The sequence below is a fragment of the Scleropages formosus genome, chromosome 10 (assembly GCF_900964775.1).
Source record: "Scleropages formosus chromosome 10, fSclFor1.1, whole genome shotgun sequence".
Lineage (NCBI taxonomy): Eukaryota > Metazoa > Chordata > Actinopteri > Osteoglossiformes > Osteoglossidae > Scleropages > Scleropages formosus.
The window spans coordinates 5,430,168-5,450,957 of NC_041815.1; the positions used below are offsets into that span (position 1 = coordinate 5,430,168).

A 20,790-nucleotide genomic window follows, 5' to 3' on the forward strand; every position below is an offset into this window, starting at 1 on the left:
CCACCGAGCGGGAATATCCGCAGTGCGAACAGACATAATATTGAGGCTGATTTTTAAACTCGCATTGTTTGTTATTACATTGTAATTCGCGTCGCTCCTGCCCTGACCTCCTCTTTTGGCTTCAATAAGCTTAATAAAGTGCGTTCCCAGCTCATACTCACAGCACAAATATAGCTAGAGTTGAATGTGCCATCTCAGAAACAGTTTTGAGAGGCACACTGTACCCACTGGGTCCTCAGTAAAGGCACATGATGGGAAAGTGCAGGTCTTCTCAACCCAATGCAGTACAACCTGTCCACCTCCTCGTTTTCTGTAAATGCCCTTGTCAGCTACGCAAAAAGCATGTTTGATCATCATAAGAACAGCTGTAGAAAACAAGATCCACATTTTGGCTTTGTTTAAACCAAACATCTGCATGTGGACTTTGTGCACAGCGAAGGCCTGTGGCACCAGATGTGTCTTGACCAATCTGACCGTGACAGGAATGTGTCATTCAGATTGCGTAGGCACTTCCAGTTTTAAAAATGATTTACCAAAGAGTTACCTACTTTTTTTAAACTATGAGTCATCATGACGTGTACCTACTTATAACTAAACAAACCCCAGTTTTAAAAGTTGCATTCTCAGGAATGTTGTCAGCCTTTGTGCAGTAAGAGAACAGCACAGGCAGTTTAGACATAATTGTAATAAAACAAAGTATTAATTACTGTAGACTAATACTGATTTTCTTTGACACGTTTATACTTTTGTTTGTAGGAAGTGAAATAATAGGTCCGACTTCCTGGACGAACACTGGTCAGCTGATCGTGGTTTCGTAATAAGAGAACAAGTTGTACTGCGTGTTGTGAAATCCCTTCAGGTGTTGAGCTTACCATAAATACTACTGCGATGGAAAATTTTAACTAATTTTGTAAAGTCATGCAGAGTTGTGAATTTCTGTAAAATGCAAAGACAGCTCGCATGACTGTTGTGGTTTGGACAACAGTTTGCCACGGTTCAAAAGAAAACAGACCTTTACGGTCACGTAGGATCACATGGGGACACAATCTGTATTTTTTTTATCCGTTTTTGCTAGGCGTACACACCCTCAAATTATTTCATAACTGCTGTTAGCTGAGATATTTGCGTACAACATATATATCTTTTAATGAAATATTCTTGCAAGGGACATTTGATGGTATGTTCATTCACAAAGCAGTACCATTATGACAGCTATAGTGATCTTGAGCCTTTCACTTCTGCATTTTACAGAAATTCTGAATTACACGTCAGTTCCTGTGCCTTCCCACGGACTTCTACTTTGCAGACAGAAAAAGCATGAAAATAGTTTTCATTTCTGATTGCTGATCTTAACGCTAAATATGTTGAAGTATCTCCTAGAATACTGCTTTTTTACCAAAACTATTAGTTATGGCATCACTTCAAAATATGTAATTGTCAGAAATTTTAACACACATAGCTAGTAAACCAGACTCCAGATGGGCAGAATGAAAACTGCCTGGAAAACATATGGCAAAAACTGAACATTAAGTTCATCCATGTCTAAGATATTGAGGCTATACTGGGGTATTTCATTATGCATCAGTTAAAAATGAAAGTAACAATATATATTATTACTTATCTGACGCTGTAATCCAAAGCATATTATTATGGACTAATTTGTACAGCAATATGCTTACTGCATCAATATAAAGGTGTAACAGGAAGTGAAATTCAAATGAACAACCTTCAGATTACAGATGCTCCTCGACTAACGATGGGGTTACGTTCCGATAAACCCACCGTAAGTGGAAAAATCATAAGTCGAAAAAGAATACAATACCGCACCTACCGAACACTGCAGCCTAGGCTAGCCTACCTTAAATGTTCTCAGAAGACTTACTTACCATAGCCTACAGCTGGGCAAATTTAAGCAGGAGACACACATGGGCGTTTAGTAGACATGATGGATGCGAAAACACAAAATAAAAAAAACGCTTTCAACACAGTATCGGTTGTTTACACTCGTTCGCGTGATCACTACAGAGACTGTAAGCATGGTTGAGTGGAAGTTGGGGCTCGCCGCCTTTACCCCCCATCAGGAAAGAGTATCGCACCACATGTTGCAAGCGCGGAAACAGATCGGAATTCAAAATTCGAGTTACAAATTCTACCGAGAGCGCATCACTAACGTACCATCGTAACAAAATTGTATAAAAAAAAAATCGTAAGTCGAACCATCAGAAGTAGAGGAGCATCTATATAAGGCCACTTCTCTACTGAACTATCTGCTGTATGCTCTAGAATGTTCTTATCCCTTACCTTTTCAAAGAAACAAAGTGTTCTGATTGTCAGATGAATTCTCTGATTCTATACATCCCACAGAAAAAAACCAAAACACATTTCTTATTCATTGATTTTAATAATGGCGAAAAATTGATAATACAAATTATCTGTCACCGAGTGTCTTCACACTGAGCCTTTGTTATCCACGACCATGGGAAAAAATATCAGACTCATCAATTCCAAGATATGAGATCTTATAAAATCAACATGATTATGTGAACATGTTTAATACAGTACTTTTTCTTGACTGTTGGCATAGTCATCTAAAAAATTCAAGACATATTCAATAAAGCAAAATGTTATCCACTCCCAGCCCTAAAATTCCTTTATCCCATTTAAATGTTTTCCCAACAATTTCATGTTTTTTCAGGTTGTTGTACATACTGCTATAAAATGTAAATAAAATGGCCGCCTCCAAAGTGTGCTGTCCAGATCTGGGTTATAAACAGAACCGTTATGACCAGTATAACATCTAAGCAACTGAACACGTGAGCCTCCATCCAAATATATCTGTGCATATTTTTCAACTTCCACAGTAATGAAAAATACCTCTTAACGTTATGGCCTGGCAAAAATATATTCCAATTTCATTTGATTAACTCATATTACCATTCTGTGTTTCATAAATCTCTGACATTTCTCTCTGTAATTTCTATTTTGCTGACAAACAAACACGATTTGTCAGCCTGCACTTGATAAATAAGACAGATTTTTTTACAACACTGTTACAATCGCATTTACGGACTGTTTACACACAGCGGAGCGTGAGCTAGAGACTGTTTTCAAAGGCACCCGCTAGCCATTTCTGATGTCGCTGAAGCAACTGAAGGCATGTCCCTTGGTTGTTGAGGGTTCAACACATTTAGGAGACCCTCTCGTAGAACAGAAGGTAGGCTTGCGATGCAAGAACTTTGGACTCCGGAACAGCGTGAACACTGGTGTCACTGATGTGGAACCATAGTCCTTTCAGTGGTTCAGCTTCACCTGATGGGAGAAAGTCTGGCATTTGTCATTGTTACAGATTAACATTAATGATTTCCCTCCTCCTGCATACTGTGTGAAACCTTTTCCTTTCCTTCTTAAAACTATAGCAATACCAGTGAAGATGACTTTTCCCCAGATCACATGGGCTCTGTTGTTAAGTTTAATGGGAGAATTTGTTGGCTTCTCAATTTATGAACTCATTAAGACCCACGAGACTTTGTACCTTATCTTGTCCTTAATATTAAAAAAAAAAAAAAAAAAATTTACAACCAGGTCAAAATGAATAACATCAAAATGATACAGACCTCTTAACTTACTTGGTGGCGAGGTTTAAGAAAAAAAAAAAACTTGGATATAGCAATAAATAAAATAATCCAAATAATTCCCAGTTAAACTTAAAATATTTTTAATATCACACAATGAGCATAATTTGATCCTGAAAATCTGCTTGTAACGTGATTGTCATAAAACAACTCTGAAATTTTATGAGAAAAATTATGCATTCTTGAGCTAAAAATAAGGTTCACCCATTTTTTTTTTTACTGAAAACATGCAAATATATATTTTTTCCCATATTTACATGTATTCACTTAGTAGACACTTTTCTCCATACACTACTTACAATGGGTCACTCATCCATACACCAGTGGAACACACTCTCTCTGTCACTCACACACTATGGGTGAGCCTGAACAGCATGTCTTTGGCCTGTGGGAGGAAACCAGAGCACCCGGAGGAAACCCACGCAGACACAGGGAGAACCTGCAAACTCCACACAGACTGAGCAGGAATCGAACCCATGTTCTCTCACACCACCCAGGCACTGTGAGACAGCAGCGCTACTCGCTGTGCCACCGTGTAATGTAAATATTATAATTACTCGTAATACTTGTAAGCACTCTCACTTGAGTGATTTTTTTTTTGTACCATTCACGAGGAGTCCAACAGTGAAGGCCTGTAAGTTGTTTTAGCTCCAATGTAGTGGAATGAGCTCAATCACTCCCTCCAAAATTTCAGAACCGCTTGTCCCTCCAAAATCCTTACCATAATTCAAGAAGGGTCTCTAAACATATCTTACAGACCCCTTTCTCTTCTCATTTACTAACACCTATATAAATTTGCTCACCATTTGCTATGATTATCTACATATTTACTGTTTAAACTTCACTCTACAGGCACCTGAGTGATGAGTATCACAAAAATGTTCATGTCACACAAACAAAATGTGCCTGTATCTGTCTGATTCTCAAGTTTTTTGTGGGTTGTTGAATGTTTTTATATACTCTGCTTTATGCTGGTTTGGAGAAAATCTTTTTTTTTTTAAATTAACAAATGTAAATATATTTACATTTACCTATTTAGCAGACTTTTTTCTCCGAAGCGACTTCCGATAAAGTCTATGTAGTGTTATCAGCCCACACACCTTATTCACCGTGGTGACTTACACTGCTAGATACACTACTTACACTGGGTCACTCATCCATACATCAGTAGAACACACACACACACACACACACACACACACACACACACACTCTCTCTGTCACTCACACACTATGGGGGGAACCTGAACAGCATGTCTTTGGCCTGTGAGAGGAAATCAGAGCACTCGGAGGAAACCCACGCAGACACAGCGAGAACATGCAAACTCCACACAGACCCACGTTCTCTCGCACTACCCAGGTACTGTGAGACAGCAGTGCTACTTGCTGTGCCACCCACAAGGAGAAGGGCGTGGAGCATGTCATAGTGGAAGAGTTGGTCGCTGAAATCCCCTCAAATGGAAGATCGTTTGTACCAGACAAATCTAAATACTTGGAGGAACATTAGGGTGCTGGTAAACACAGGCAAATCCTGCATGAAAAAATTCCCACTGACCCAAAACTAAAAGTACTTTTTTTATGTATAACCTATGGCTTGAGCGCTCACCTGGTGTGGTGAGCCCATTTATCTGTGATGTTACATGGGACGGGCGAGCTTTGACGTAGGCGGTGTAGTGTCCGGACCGCATGGTGCCACTGTGCTCCACGAGGCCATAGAGACTATAGAGCACCTTTGTCTCTCCCTCTGCCACATTCTGAAAACAAAAGCAAAACCAGGTTAGAATACGTACACAACTGACTATAATTCAAAACTGATGGGTTTTCACAATGGTTCATACACCTTACAATGAAACACGCTCTGATGTATTTTTGTCAGTACTTAAATTTCCTTTACAGGCAGTCCCCGAGTTATGAACGTCCGACTTACATACAACCCATAGTTACGAACCACCCCTGTAAAGCCTATTATATTAAAAATTCAAGTTACATACAATGACTCGTAATGACAAACAGGTGTTACTTTGCAATGCCCATCAAAACATTGCGAGTCTGCAGCGGTTCGTAGGCTCGTGAAACCGAGATAGGACAAAGACTTCCTTCTTTTCAGTTGGACCACGTTGCTGTTAACAGTGTCTCGTGTGTGTTACTGTATTTGGCTTTAATTTTTTTGTTTTTACCCTCCTAATCATGGCACCAAAGTGTAGATGTCATGAAAGTGATGGTGATGCAAAGAAAAGGAAAATGATCACGATTGAAACTAAAGCGGAAATAATGATAATGCGAAAGGTGAAACCCCAATGAACACTGGAAAAGTTAACGATAAAGTTTCTTTAATGTTTTGCATGTGCACGCACATGCGCAAACATGTATGCGCGCGCGCGCACACACACACACACTCACTCACACTCTCTCTCTGAGAGAGCACTCAGCTATAAGAGACACTTCCCAACCTCTTCCCAATTGCAGAATCATACTCTAGAAAACCATCCCGTGTTCTCAAACCTACCTCATTCTGCTCTTCCAAGTCCTGTCCCTCATCGTTTCCCAGTCCCGTTCCACGTCTCTTTGATAACGACCACCCGCCTTGTCCCTCGACCACCATTTCAGACCCTCGCCACTGTTAGTTCGCTGATCGACCGACCATTTGCCCATCCCCGACCACGAGAACACGTCTAGTCCTTTGATTCTGAATAAACGATCCTGCATTTGGGTCCAGGCTCCTCCGTGTCCTCTGCTCTTCATGACAGTAGTAACATTTATTATAATCTATTTCTATGTCTTTCTCTATTATTAATACTGTAGTTACATTTATCATCATCATCATCACCTCATTACATTGTATTATTATTACTGTATTGTTATATTAAAGATATTTTAGTGTATCCGGAAGTGTTTCTTTAATGTTTGTTATGCATAGAAAGGTACACGAAATACGATGTACTAAGACAAACATTTGACAAACTAACGTTAAATCCCCACCATACCTAACTGTTCCAACTTACTTCAAAATCCGACAAACTGAGGAATAGAACTCCTTCGTAATCCAGGGACTGCCTGTATAGTTTTCTCATATCTCATCTGGTATATTGTCTATGGTCTGCCTTACACCTGCCCTACATGAGAACTTAGGTAATTCAACAAGGATTTCAATATATTAAATAAAAAACCTCAACGAGTTTACTTCATTACCTTACAGTTTACTGAGCAGAATGGAGCAAGGTCTAAAATTTGAGGGAACTCAACGTGTCTGTTCACCTTACAGGCACTGTACCCGACCTGTAGAAGAACATGAATGAGACAAAGAAGCAAGACATTGTGACTTCAGGTTCATGACAGGTGCTCCTTAATGTCCATGTTATACTTACTGCCAAGGACTGCAGCCTTACCTGATGAAACCTTTTCAGATGGAGCGTGAGCACAGGGGGTAGTGAGGAGATGAGCATCTGCTTCAGGCCATCTGTGTACACGCCCTTCTTTGTGCCTGAAGGCAGCAAGAGTAATGCTCTCCTCAGAATTATAGCATGCTATATAGGCTGTATGTTTACTTACTCTATAAATGGTACAAATATGTCAAGGGTAACCAAATGGCTTAAGCACTTGAAAGCTGGGTAATAACCCATGTAAAAACTGACATTACAAGTCTTGTAAAATGAAAAGCATATGTTCAAATATTCAAAGCTTTTTTTTAATACATTTCTTGAAGACGTATTTTTCTTTTAAAAGCAATAACTGATGCAGAGTGATTCAAGTCCACTATGTGGATTCATCATAATCTGCATAATAATACTACCGTCTGATGCTTTTGAGTTGGCCTGTCGCTTGGTGCACATGAGACACAGTAGACTGTTGCTCATGGTGAGGTCTTCCACTGCTGTGAACTGGTACAAGCAGGACTGTAAAGAGCACTCCTGCTTCTCTGGAGCTTCCCTGGTGGCCAGAGTGCGGAAGGCAAGCTCTGGGTCCTGACTGACTACGGTATACTCCTTGGTGCTGACGCTGGAATCCTCAACACCTATGTCCAAGTGGATGTCTTCAGGAGCGATGAAGGTCGTGTTTAGGGCCAAGTGGTTCAGATCCTCCACCAACTCGTCTTCCTCTTTGGCTTCTATGTTCTGTGCTATTACTTCTCCCTCATCCTCTTCCTCCTCACAAACCCGTTTTTCGTCCCCTGCCTTCTGGTCCTTGGAAAGGGCTGTGAAGCGGTTACTGACGAGTGGTTCACGATCTACAACAACATCCTCCATGTCTGCAGGGGTCTCTTCTATGTCCTGCTGCCCTCCACTGGGCACTGGACTCCTTTGCTGTAACTGCTCTACTCCGGAATGTGTCCTTGCTTCTCCTTGGGGCAGACAGCCTGTCTCAGACTCTTGCTCCACCTCTGCTTCGACTGAATCCTGACTGATGAGGCTGACCTTTCCTGCCAGTTTCTGCTGCCTTCTTTGGTTCTGTGAGCAAATGTAATGTAGGTCAATAGCTGGTCAAAATTCTGTCTTTTTCGGTCATATTTGCATCAATCATGCACACATAACAAGGTAATAGACACAAATAGAGAAAAGAGTGAACACACACACACACACACACACACACACACACACACACACACACACACACACACACACACACACTTTCTGAACCACTTGTCCCATACGGGGTCACGAAGAACTGGAGCCTAACTCGGCAACTCAGGGCGTAAGGCTGGAGGGGGAGGGGACACACCCAGGATGGGACACCAGTCCATCGCAAGGCACCCCAAGCGGGACTCGAATCCCAGACCCACTGGAGAGCAGGACCCGGTCCAACCCACTGCACCACCGCGCCCCCCTCGTAAGAGTGAACAGTTCAGTTTTAACTTAAAAAAAAAAAAAAAAAAAAAAAAAAAAAAAAAAAAAAAAGTTATTTATACAACAGCAAAAATACAAAAGCACTACACAAATAAGCAGCAGACCGCTGGTGCACTCAACACAGTGTCCAACCTTTGCTTGTTTCTTTGCCTGCTTCTTGGCCTTCTTCTGCTGGTAATTGATGCCCAAGCCAGAAGGAAGGTCCTCTTCTCCACTGGCCTGGTGGACAGGAGACTCTTGTCTACGATCGCCGACCTCACTGCTCTTCTGCCCACCCTTCTTCTGATTCTTCTTCCTGTAAGCCTGTGAATGATTTTCAGATAGGAAGTCAAAAGAATAAATCATCCTCAAAATGAATACCAAGGATAACTGTTCCCAGTATGACCGCTATGGACCAGCAACAAAAAATACACATTAAAGATAAATAAAATAAATTCAAATAACCATAGTGGGTGTCCACATATCACAGGATCCTACTGTTGACAAAAATCTGATGCGATACATAGTAGCCAAGCATAACATGTGCAGCTGTATTCAATGTCACGATGTCCTTACCTCGTCTGAAACAGACAGAGACAGGTCTAGAAACATCTCAGTAATGAGGGAAACCTGTGGAAATATTTGAGCAACTCTGATATTTTGCTTATAACTGTACAGTCTTAAAATATTACCCAATGAAAATACACTGGCTCCTCAGCTTACAATCGCAATTGGGACAGTTGTAAATTGATTTGTTTGTAACTCTAAAGTCACTTCTTAAGTCATAATCGAGAAAAGGTCATCTTCTCTCCTGTTCCAAATTTCTACATTATTCCCATGGGAACAGCATGGTTTCATCGCTAGTACCTCTGACACTCACAAACACCAGAAACAAGCCATAAAACACCGTGCATGTGAAATTAATTAGGCAGCCCCACACAATTTCATTTGCGTGTGCTTAACGCGATCTTGGTGCATGAATAAAGGAAACGTCCACTCTACTGCAAACAAAAATTTTAGAAAATACTGGAAAAAAATGCAAATTAAAATTACACGGGGGGAAAAAAAAAATGTTTCTGTCTTTGACAATTTGTAACTTAACTGTTCTTAACTTGAGGAACCAGTTCATTAACTGAAGAAACATTCAGAAATTGTATGGTACTTTGACGCATCCGAACAAAATGAACAATATATCCTGTTACAACAGTCAGCTGACAGGCACATGAAGATGGAAAGTTGTGGATCTCACATACAGTTCTACACTCTTTACACATGACAGTGCTGGTCAACTCTCCTCCAAAAACCTGGTCAACAAAGTTCTTTGGTGCTCCATTTTTTTCATATTCTGGAAATATACAAAAGAGGGTATCAGAGGTCACACAGCATAAAAAAGTGGGTTAAGTTGCATCAGAAGCAAATAAAAAATTTCTTAATTAAAAATTATTATTATTATTATTATTATTGTTATCATTATTAATGATAATAATCTTTATAAAACACAGTAAAAAAGCAGCTTCTCAAAAGCTTTCTTGCAGTAACAACATATATAAAGCACAACAATAAAAAAAAAAATAGTAAAACCGAGAACAATAAAAAGTTATACTAACAGATGGCAGCAGCAGCAATGGGAAGCTAGTATTGTAAATGTTAGAGAGAGCTGCTGCTTTTGGGTCCAAAGGTTGCAGGTTTGAAACTCACCTGATCCTGGTGTACCCTTGATCAAGGGACTTACCCTCAATTACTCCCCTGAAAATTACCCATAAAATGGGTAGGTAATTGTAGTTAGTTTAAGATTAAGAAAAACCTCAGCTAAAAGAATGAATGAAATATAAAACATTGCTGTGTTGAAAGCTGGTAGTGCAGTGGTTAGAGATGCTATCTTTGGACCCAAAGGCTGCAGGTTCAAATCCCACCTCCAACTGTAGCACCCTTGTACAAAGTACTTGTTGTACAAAGGTACCCTGTTGCATAAATGGGTAAAAATTGTATATAACTTATTATAAGTTTCTTTGAAGACAAGCATCAGCTAAATGAATAAATGTAAGGCATCAGCAGCAAAATACAAGAAAAAAATAGCAGAATAAAAAAAAGAACTTAAGTGTGTTATTTGAAGGCAGTTTGAAAAATAAAAGTCTTAAGCCTGGATTTAAAACTGGAGATCTGGAGAATCTCTCATGGTTTTGCAAAAGGGAATTCCACCCTTTGATTGTACAGAAAAAGAAACACCAACAGAATCTCTTGTAGAGGTTAGGCAACCTTGAAGGACATGTAACAGACAAGGAGTCAGTTGATCAAAGACTGTAAGGTTTGAAACAGACTGGTAGAGGTGCCAAGCAATATAAAGCTTTACTTGTAAGCATGAGGATTTTGTGGTACACTTAACACTTTACACCAAACCAGTGCAGATATGATGTGGCACATAATCAAAGTTGTTGTGCACATAAACAAAATCCTGTTCAAATTTACCCCTGAAAAAGAGTATGTTTGCGCCAAAGGTGAACTCAGAGTTGTTCTCTGAATTGGCAAATACTGTAATACATCTCCTCTAACAGAAAATAACTTCCAATACATTGAGTTTTGTAGAAAATGTTTGTATACAAACTGGTCATGTCGGTAGTGGACAGGTCTTTTACATCTGAGATCATCACATCACATCGCTTGTTCCCTACATATTCACACCTCAATGCTCTACATGTTGAAGAAGCCTTTGGATTTGTCCATGTTATAATCTCATCTTTCAAAAGAAATCCTACAGCTTTAAGTGTCATCATACTTACTCTTTATTATTGTTTTTAACATTCAACACTTGAAATCACAACGTAACCAGCTATGATTATAACTCAAGGAGTAAATGTAAGCAAGCAAGGTGTAAAGTGGATTACAAAAATTCTTACCTTTAATGAGCTTCTTTGATTCTTCAGTATCCATGTTTTTCCCAGAATTTTTCAATGCTTCAGAAATCCCAAAACTTACTCTCTGAGAGCAAAGTTATTGATCAGTGAAGAGTATAACTAAGGAAGTCCATGTCAAAAGGCCACAAATGCTGTTTACATTAGCATCTCATGACCTGTACACGTTGGACATTGCTTTTTCATTACAAGACTTTATGGATTACAGACACAGCTAACACTTATGATTCAAACACAATGTAATATAAATGTTTCAGTTTTGAACACTGCCCTTGCAGTGTCACTGCACTGTTTCCCATAATGCCTTGCTTTCTTGTACCTTTATCTCCTCAGCTCTCATGCCATCCAACAAGTAACGGAGCAGCTCTTGGCTATCCTGCTGCTGGAAGCCCTTGAACCTGGGTGCCCTGTAGAAGAGAAAGAAATGGCACAAGTGAGCAGCACTGATTTAACTAAGGGCAAGTTCATCATCATCAATCAAGATGAAAAGTCTACAGTGTAAAACAGTTTGTTATTTCATGCAGCCCTGCATCATCCGATTTCAGTATAATCTAGATGGACCCATCTCCATGTACTAACTTACTGAGATTGTACTTTGATAAGGCTTATGTACAAGGCACATGTCACTTTAAACAAATAACATTCTCAAAACAGTTATTTAACTTATTACTGATCCTGTAGCCACCTAGCTGTCTAGTGTCTCTAGTCCCCAGCATCTGTTTAATTGTTCTAGTTTACAGTTAAATTACATGTCCCGTATAGCTTTTTTGTATTTACATTATATTTACATTATACGTAAATCTTTCTATAGCATTGTGTACGTTATCCATGTATATTATATACCGTGTACGTTGTCGCCAGATTCTGGCCAGTGCACCGACTGTCCTGTCTTGTATCTGCACTTGTCTGTTTTATTTATCTTTTTGTTTACAAACTGCACTGTATGTTTTGTGTGGCACAGAGGTCCGGAGAGAAACAGAATTTCATTCTCCTGTATGTGCAACTCACCTATAGGCAGAATGAGAATAAAGCTGACTTTGACTTTTGACTTTGTAATGCGTACAGGGACATGCAAAGACTGTACTAGCAGGTCCAACAAACTCCACTGTCTCTCATAACATTCCAGCATATCTCGATACTTTGATGCGTTTAAGCACTCACTTTTTGCAGACTTGTGTGAACAGCTCCTTCGGAGTAACTACTCCCTTCTTGGTTTCTTGGATCTCACTCAGCAGGTTACACATGGCCATTGTAAGAGAGCCTGGCTGGTCCAAATGGATCGAAATGGGCTCCTGGAAAACCCACCAAAATATTGAAAGCCTGTGATTCACTGGCCAAAGTGATGTCACAATGGCAGAAGTTTACAACATTTAATTTCAAATGATAAAACTTCTATCAGGTATTCCTGCAACACAGCATTGTTTAAATCATTAGCAAAACTCATATTCTGTTGTACTCTTACAGGAAAATCTCAAGAATTTAAATGCAAATCTCAAGTCACTTAAACCCTAATCTAAGCAAATGTTCAAGACACTACTGTATGTATGTTTGAGTCTTTAGAAGTCTGGAGTAAAAAACACAAACAGCCTGTATTTGCTAAATTAAGTGAATGACTAAAGTAAGCACTGCAAAAAAGACTGAAAATACCATAAAAGCACCTTTACCAGACAATAACTTTTTTCTATTATTTTAAGAAAAAATAAAACAGAAGCATTCCAAATCTATCTCAGTGCATATGTAAAGTATCGGAGTGGAATGGCAACATACCAGCTCTGTGGCAAGATCTGGGGCTATGATAACATTAGAGGTACTGCCTAAAGTTTCTTTCAGAACTTTCCGGAAAAGCTGCGTCTGGGAGAGGTTCTGCATTTCAGAAACAGAACAAACAACCTTAATTTATCAAGTGACAATGTCAATGAAATTCACGTGCCCTCTCTCCAGTGCAGCTGATCAGTACCTGAACCACAGCATTGAAGAAGCATGTGTTCCCGAGGTTGCTGAGCCCTCTGACAGAAACTGCAGGCTCCACAGTCGAAGCAGCCGATTTCTGCATTTTCAGCTCTTCACCGTTTCTCTGTGCATCTCTATTCTGTGTATCTCTTATTTCCTCCAAGGGCAACTTTTCCACAGGATGAGGCTGCTTTTCCACAGCTACATCACACTCCTCCTCCTCCTCCTCTTCCTCCTCCTCCTCCTCCACCTCTGAGAAGACCAAGCAAAAGATTGCAGAAGTTGAATAGAAAAAGTACAGTGATGGGAGCATATTAAAGGACTGTGAGCCCTTTTTTGAGGCAGGAACATAAACATGAGAGTTGGGACTCACTCCTCTGAATGTTCTTCTTCTCAGGCTCTGAGAGGGCATGCTTCTTAATGGCGCTCACCAGTTGAGCAAGCTGTCCGGTGGTGGAATAATGGACATCATTTTCACAAAGGTAACACCTGCAATAAGCATTATAAAAGACAAGTGTCATTGGGCCAATCATCAAGAACAAAAATACCTCCTTGCTACATGGTTCAATCGTCATAACAGAGAATAAAAGAAACGTGTTATCAGCAGTAAAAAGAGATGTGAGCAAACAGATTTTTTTAAATGGATTCACATTTACATTCATTTATTTATCTATCAGGCGCTTTTCTCCAAAGCGACTTCCTTATTCACCAAAGTGACTTAAACTGCTAGATACACTACTTACAATGGGTCACTCACCCATACATTAGTGGAACACACTCTCTCTGTCACTCACACACTATGGGGGAACCTGAACAGCATGTCTTTGGAGTGTGGGAGGAAACTGGAGCACCCGGAGGAAACCCACGCAGACACGGGGAGAACATGCAAACTCGACACAGACTGAGCAGGGATCAAACCCATGTCTTCTCGCACCACCGAGGCGCTGTGAGACAACAGCGCTATTCGCTGTGCCACTGTGCCGCCCAGCGTGAAATTCTGAGAGACAAAAGTTTCTATATCAATGAGCAAAAGGCTTCACTTTCATCACGTCAGTAATGCACCAGCTGCATGCTTTTTGAGATTTTGAGTTTAGTGTTTTAACTTACCACACACTCCAGTTGTGCAGGCCAAGGGCCAGGCAGTGTGTATCTGAGTGGGGCGTCTCATAGTGCTTGAGAGCATGCTGATTCTCAGAGTCTCTCCCACATCCCTGTTGATAGCATACTGTCAATGACTGACGATAACAACCAATCCAAAGGCAATGTACTACGGTGGAATGTGGGTCTGAGGGCACATACCCGATGGCCACACCTCAAGCAGACCCAAATTGTGGGACCCTCCCCATTTTCATCAGCCTGGAGTCTCACTTCTCCCTCCTCCTTACAGTCTTGACAGGCATTCCAGTTCACATCCAGCGAAGCCTTCTTCAGCAAGCTTTTGTCTATTCCCTTGCGGATATGAGTGCAGGAAGGCCCTGGTGAAAGGACACTTTCAGTTTAGGAGTAAAAGGCAGGGAGAAAAGATCCACTTTGAAGAAAAGCTCTCCTTTAATTAATACTTAACTGGACCATACAAATATCACTGTCAACAGCACACTGAACAGATGATGTAACTTTCTTATAGAATCAGCCAAACCCAGCTGACTTAGACCGGACATATCAAGCTGTAGATCAACGTATTCATACAACAGATCAATATTAAAATGGTCAAGGTGGTATTTTAAGAATAGGCATTTGACAAATTAATTATCAACACCCTATGTGTCTTCTCAAGCATAAGCCCTTCTATTATCAAAAATATGCATTTTTGTCTGCATCATTTTTAAAACTCATACCTCTTACCTGTGAAGTCAAAATTTTCATCCTCCCTACAATTCTTATCCTTTGATCTTTTCTTCCCCATTCTCAGATTCTGGTCTAAAAAGGGAACAGAGTAAAATAAATGTTTCACTCAATGTAAAAGAAAAAAAAATACTAATTCATTTATCAACTCTCAGACTGTGTGGTGTTTGGACAGTGAAAGAACAAAGTAGTACTATTGTCACCACACTGACTGAGCAAGGAAGTGGACAAAAAAAAGAATGGAATTGTGAACAGCTGTGATTTAAGCCACGTGATTTAGGCAAGTAATCAACTATTTACAGTTTATACGAAACATTTTTTCTATGGTTGCTTATTTTTCGTTCTCCATTCTACCTGACAAAAGTGATTTAAGAATCTTTTTATTTTTTAATTAATCAGTTGACTGGGTAGGTTTAACGATACAGTCTTGACTTTCTCTTTACTTGTTCTTTAGTTATAAAACATAATTCCGTATGTCAAATAACAATAATAATAATAATAATGATGATGATGATGATGATGATGATAATAATATGTGCCTACCGCACAGAAGCTTTCTGCCTTCAACTGCACAGCATGCTGAAAAAAGCGTGTCACAAGTTTACTTCCGGATTGTGGAACACTTCCCATTAACCCGGAAGTATATTTTATAATCTCAGGGACCGGAAGTGCAGTGGTAAATAGGAAAGGCTGATGTTTTGGAGTTATCCGATATTGTAATTTAGTACCAAATAGACAAGGATAAAAGTCCGAAGGTTTAACAATAATATAGTTATCTTAGAGAAATTAAACCAGACAATGAAATTGTTTATTTACTAGTTAAATATGGTTCATCATGCATGCATGCAATGCATGCAAAGGTGACAGATTCAGTGCTGTGTTGTAATTGTTCCCGACCGTGACACCTTGCGGTTTTCACTTCTGAAGTCAGGCAACATTTGTCAGAGATAGTTTTTAATTGTTTTTTTAATTGTTTTTTTTTATTTTTATTTAAATCAGGAGTCAGTAGGATATGGCAGGTCTAGAAGAGGCTGAATGTCAACTGTCAGAGATTGAGCTGCTTACCAGTATGTTTCCTGGTCAGGAAGAGCTGGTCATGGTGGACCAGTTGGCTCTTGCAGAACTCAGGGAATATGTGGAAGGAACCTCTCAGTACCCTCCATCATCAAGGCCTGAATTCATCATACATCAGAAAGTGGGAGCGGTATGTGCATCGTCCTTTGATTTTGTGTTATGACCAGTTCTGTGATTTATTGTATTTGTAACATTTAGTAGTAATTGGAGGGTATTAATTTGCTTTTTATTTATCTATACCCTAGGTGCCTTTTGCAATTTCTTGTACGTATGTACCAAGTTACCCCAAAGTTTTGCCAGAAATTGTTGTCAGGTATGTAAGGACTGTTTCTGTTGTGTCATTTTATTTATTTATTATTTTTTTTTTGCTGTACCGTAAGCACTGTCACCATGATTAGTAGATTTTTTTTTTTTCTTCCCCTCACATTGTCACACCTTAAATTGTCCTCTGAGGACTTCTTCCCATATTCCACAATTTCTTTTGGCTGACTGAATATCTTACTCTGTAATGTTTTTTTTTTTTTTTTTTTCGTGTGTGTACTGATGCTTTACCGATTTCTTTCATCAGATGTACAAAGCTGACCCGAGCTCAACTCGCAGAGCTTCATAAAGATCTGATTACACACCTAGGCGAAACTTGCCAGGGTGAGATGTGTGTGTTAACTGCTTTGGAGTGGGTCCGAGACAATGCTCAACGATACATCTCTCAGAGTCCCTCATCTGCCACCATCCCAGAGGACCAGGCCCCGGGGCCACCAAGGGTGGTTTTTACCAGGCTCTGGATCTACAGCCATCACATTTACAACAAGAATAAAAGGAAGAATATTCTGGAATGGGCCAAGGAACTTGGCTTGTCTGGGTTCAGCATGCCTGGGAAGCCCGGTGTCGTGTGTGTCGAGGGACCTCAGCCAGCCTGTGAGGACTTCTGGGCCAGGTATGTCAGAAAACCCTTATTTTTTTATTACCATGCAAATATAATTTATTTTTGAGGTTAAAAAAAGAAGTCCAGCTGTTGAAGTCATTTGATCCAAACATCAGAGCTGAAGTCTGTAATGTGAGTATGAAGTTGGCATGCTCTTTTCAGTTACCCATCCTAAGTATGATGCACATCTCAGCTAATAACCTTTATTTATTTTTTTATTCTTTTGCCTGCTAGCTGATTTATTCCTCCTAGCATTTGAAATCACTGTCTGCTTGTTGGTAGTAGACAGTCCTTTTGGTCTGACTTTTAAGGCCCTGCTTTTCATCAGGGAGTACACTTTTCATAAGTACACTTTAATGCCTCTTTTTTGCCAGTAAATATTTGGAAAGACCTATTATGAATGTTAATAAAGCATATTTTTAAAAACAGGGGAAGCTGAATCACATAGAATTGTTTCACAACTCATAACTCAACTCTGCTTTGGATCAAAGTGAATTTAAGTACCTTTCATGGATATATGCTGAGATGTACGTCACTTTGGACAAAAGCATCTGCTAAATGAATAAATGTAAATGTAAATATATGATTACTCAGTAAATGTATAAATAACTTTGCTACTTTGTGTTGATGCAGGCTTGTACAAGGAAATTGGTATATCTGGCAATGTGGCAATGCTTGAGTCATTAACTATTCTGTGTTTGCCTATCATACTGTTTTTAGTAAAGTTTTGATTAAAGTATAATTCATAAAAACAGGCATCTTAAGCTTCCCGGGGACTGTTTTGTGAATAAACTCTGACCTTGTTTTGTTGGCATGAAATCCATATACAGCAATCCCCAGTGTGGCTTAAATACACAGGAAGAAGGTGCAGTACTCTGGAGATAAAGATATATAGTCGTATGATGAGATACACCCATTCAGGTTATGAGAATGCAGCGGTTCATTGTACACCTCTAGTTTACCTTACAAGATATTTCTTTATATTTACGAAAATTTAGATTTTTCCATGAATGCTGACAGCTGAGTGGTGCAGGACCAGAGACCCTATACGGTCTTCTTCCCAGTTATAGTTTTTGTTGTGCTCTGTGAAGTTTTCACCCTCCATTACCCCTTGTACCTGTTATAGTCTTGGTAATCAGGGCCACCATTTGGACCATCCAAATGATGCTAACTTGTGTGTCTATATGCCATGCAAACACATCATCCAATCATCATCCAATACTGTTGTTTATTCTAGACATTATCTAGTACATTTTTGCTTCTGTTTTATTTCTAGGGTTAAATGTTTAACATGGAAGAGGATAATGATCCGGCACAGAGAAGATGTGCTGCTAGACCCCCAGGAATCCCTCAGCTCCATGTGCCGGTTTACAGGCTTTGAGGAGGCAATTTTTGACCCCCGAGGGAGCAGGGGTAATCACATGGACCTTGGGCAGCTGTACCAGTTCCTTAGTGAAAGGGGCTGTGGGGATGTTTTCCAGCTGTACTTTGGGATTGAAGGGCGATGATGGCATTCAGTAGGTGCATGGAGCGAAGTTGCATTGCCCTGGGTCAGAAGTGTCGAAGGTGGTAGCAGGACACGTAACAGAGCATTGGATTAGCAGATTGAACGGAAGAAAATGGATGGAAAGGCACCATTTGGTCAGCCCCAGGAGTTTTTCCTAAAGGCTCCAATTCAGAATGTAATTCTGGGTTGTCATATCAAATTCAAAATGCAGAATTAATTTGATCACTTCCCAAATCAGTACAACTTTTGCAGTTTCTAACTTTTTTCTATGGAAAGTGCCTTTTTTTGGAAAATAAACATGTATACCAGATTAATGTTTCTTTCTTGTATGAGTAATACTATGAAATACAGAGATTTCAGTTAGGCAATTTTTGGAGGGTCTTGAACAGTTCTTAAATGTTACTCTAAAGGATTTTTAAAGCCCCAGCACTATTGTCTTATCACTTTTAAGATTTCACAACTTTTTTTTTTGTAATAAATATTGTATCGACAAACAAAATGCTGAAAGGGAATATGGTTTGTGTTACTTTAGTCTAAGTAAGATCTGCCAAAAAGTGGAAAACATGAGTTACAAACTCAACAAAAATCAGTGAGGACACATAATACACTTAACTTCTTGAATAAGTTAATGGGTGCTGCAGATGATCCCTTCAGGTAGATCTGCGTTCTAGACACAGATGTTATGTACTTATATAAGTATCTCTCCAAGGAATACATTTCACAAGATGAAACTGTATCTGATCAAAGCACAGATAACTAGGGTATCATTCTGACAACTGTAAATATTTAATAGCACTCTGCACTCAAGAACATACAGTAGCTGTAAGGTTGTTCAGAGTTTGTCAGAAGATTCATAGTTTGTTTTTAGGGATAAATGTGTTGCCCTAAAAATATGCTTCAAATTCCCTACATGAACAAAATACTACTGGATTTGTCAAAGTGTCCATTTGCAGTTGGTGTTTTTTTGTTTTTAGAATTTTTAGAGACCTTGTGATAGGGACGTGTTTTGAATGTTCCCTTTTTAAAACAATAAGATGACAAATTCTGTGTTTTAGTGCCAGAAACTGTAATGTAATGAATGTGTGGTATGAAAATTGTGCATTATTAAGGCTACACAAGGTTACACAGTGAAAATAGTTCTATCTGTGTATCATTTGGCTGGACTCACACAGAAGCTATGTGCACTCTATGTTATACCCACTGAGGATTGTGCATCAACTCCTGGAGCCTCACAGCCAAAGGCCTAAATCACAAGCTAGGCGTGGTGTTGAAAACCGAGCAAAGTTCTGATTTAAATTGTTGTAGCCACAATCTTTTTTGTGTCCAAGTTCCTTTGGGAGATCTCTCAATACAAGACATTTCATTGATGACCAATTCAAGGAGAAGAAGAAGTAGCACTGACTGCTGGAAGTAATCAAGCACTGATGGTGGTGATGATGGCTAAAAGGTTTCAGGAAAACAGTGAAAGGTCATTTGCCGTATACACTGGGGCTACTTTTCTCTGTCCACAATTATGTCCAGTGTACTGATAGATATGGTCCACTCATCTTAGATTACAGAGATCAATAATGGCAAAGACGGAGAGGGCAGTTGGATGTCAGCAGTCTGGAGAAATATTACTTCCTGGAAATGGTATTAATTCTAGAATGACATTGTCACCTTTACAGCGATGAGGCAATATTGGAACTGTCCACTAAAGTTTCATAGTGAACTGATTTTCTTGGGAAGGTCAGCTTTTTACCTTTACTATGAACCATTCCAAAGGTCAGGGATCAGAATCTCATTTTCTACTATAATCAAATTACAAGAAAGAATGGCTTTGTTATGGGAAGCTCTGTCAGGAATATTGGCTCCAAATGCATCTGGTGTCATTCTGAAGCACTGTGAAAACTAAACGCTGTTTGCCTTTACCAGCAATTCCTGTGTTTTATATAAAACAACAAACAATTGTTATGCAGCAAAGATTTCAATTTCCGTTTCCTCAATGCATAGATAAAGAACTGAGCATTGTTTGCTTTTGATTATTAACAGAAATCATTATGTTTTTGAGGGCTTGGCCTGTGCCCAGCCTCTGGTGGGTCTGGGGTTAAAGTCCCGCTTGGGATGCCTTGCGACGAACTGGCGTCCCGTCCTG

The 20,790-nt window shown here is 39.6% G+C and overlaps 2 protein-coding genes across 2 annotated transcripts; one reads left to right on the top strand and one right to left on the bottom strand.

Annotated features, from left to right (window-relative positions):
* Positions 1 to 2,413: 2,413 nt before the first annotated feature.
* Positions 2,414 to 15,753, bottom strand: usp16 (ubiquitin specific peptidase 16). Its single transcript, XM_018763448.1, has 18 exons — positions 15,697 to 15,753; positions 15,154 to 15,228; positions 14,611 to 14,786; positions 14,419 to 14,522; positions 13,685 to 13,800; positions 13,319 to 13,563; positions 13,129 to 13,224; positions 12,523 to 12,653; positions 11,681 to 11,768; positions 11,347 to 11,428; positions 9,706 to 9,797; positions 9,029 to 9,082; positions 8,606 to 8,776; positions 7,423 to 8,077; positions 7,019 to 7,113; positions 6,822 to 6,908; positions 5,239 to 5,386; positions 2,414 to 3,309 (listed from the first exon to the last, which is right to left on the bottom strand). The coding sequence occupies exons 2-18, from the start codon at positions 15,212 to 15,214 to the stop codon at positions 3,188 to 3,190; spliced, it is 2,523 nt and encodes an 840-aa protein (XP_018618964.1). The 5' UTR covers positions 15,215 to 15,228; positions 15,697 to 15,753; the 3' UTR covers positions 2,414 to 3,187.
* A 62-nt stretch (positions 15,754 to 15,815) lies between these two features.
* rwdd2b (RWD domain containing 2B) lies at positions 15,816 to 19,002 on the top strand. Its single transcript, XM_018764206.1, has 5 exons — positions 15,816 to 15,829; positions 16,153 to 16,357; positions 16,473 to 16,540; positions 16,796 to 17,161; positions 18,426 to 19,002. The coding sequence occupies exons 2-5, from the start codon at positions 16,166 to 16,168 to the stop codon at positions 18,655 to 18,657; spliced, it is 858 nt and encodes a 285-aa protein (XP_018619722.1). The 5' UTR covers positions 15,816 to 15,829; positions 16,153 to 16,165; the 3' UTR covers positions 18,658 to 19,002.
* The last annotated feature ends 1,788 nt before the right edge of the window (positions 19,003 to 20,790 follow it).

What these genes read in the sequence shown, in the direction of transcription:
- rwdd2b (XM_018764206.1), top strand. Translation starts at nt 16,166, where the DNA reads ATGGCAGGTCTAGAAGAGGCTGAATGTCAACTGTCAGAGATTGAGCTG. An exon ending in TTGCCAGAAATTGTTGTCAG is followed by an intron (nt 16,541 to 16,795) that starts GTATGTAAGGAC and finishes TTCTTTCATCAG; the next exon opens with ATGTACAAAGCTGACCCGAG. An exon ending in TGTGAGGACTTCTGGGCCAG is followed by an intron (nt 17,162 to 18,425) that starts GTATGTCAGAAA and finishes TTTTATTTCTAG; the next exon opens with GGTTAAATGTTTAACATGGA.
- usp16 (XM_018763448.1), bottom strand. Translation starts at nt 15,214, where the DNA reads ATGGGGAAGAAAAGATCAAAGGATAAGAATTGTAGGGAGGATGAAAAT. An exon ending in TGAGAGCTGAGGAGATAAAG is followed by an intron (nt 11,429 to 11,680) that starts GTACAAGAAAGC and finishes CTTTGCTCTCAG; the next exon opens with AGAGTAAGTTTTGGGATTTC. An exon ending in ATCTGAAAAGGTTTCATCAG is followed by an intron (nt 6,909 to 7,018) that starts GTAAGGCTGCAG and finishes GTTCTTCTACAG; the next exon opens with GTCGGGTACAGTGCCTGTAA.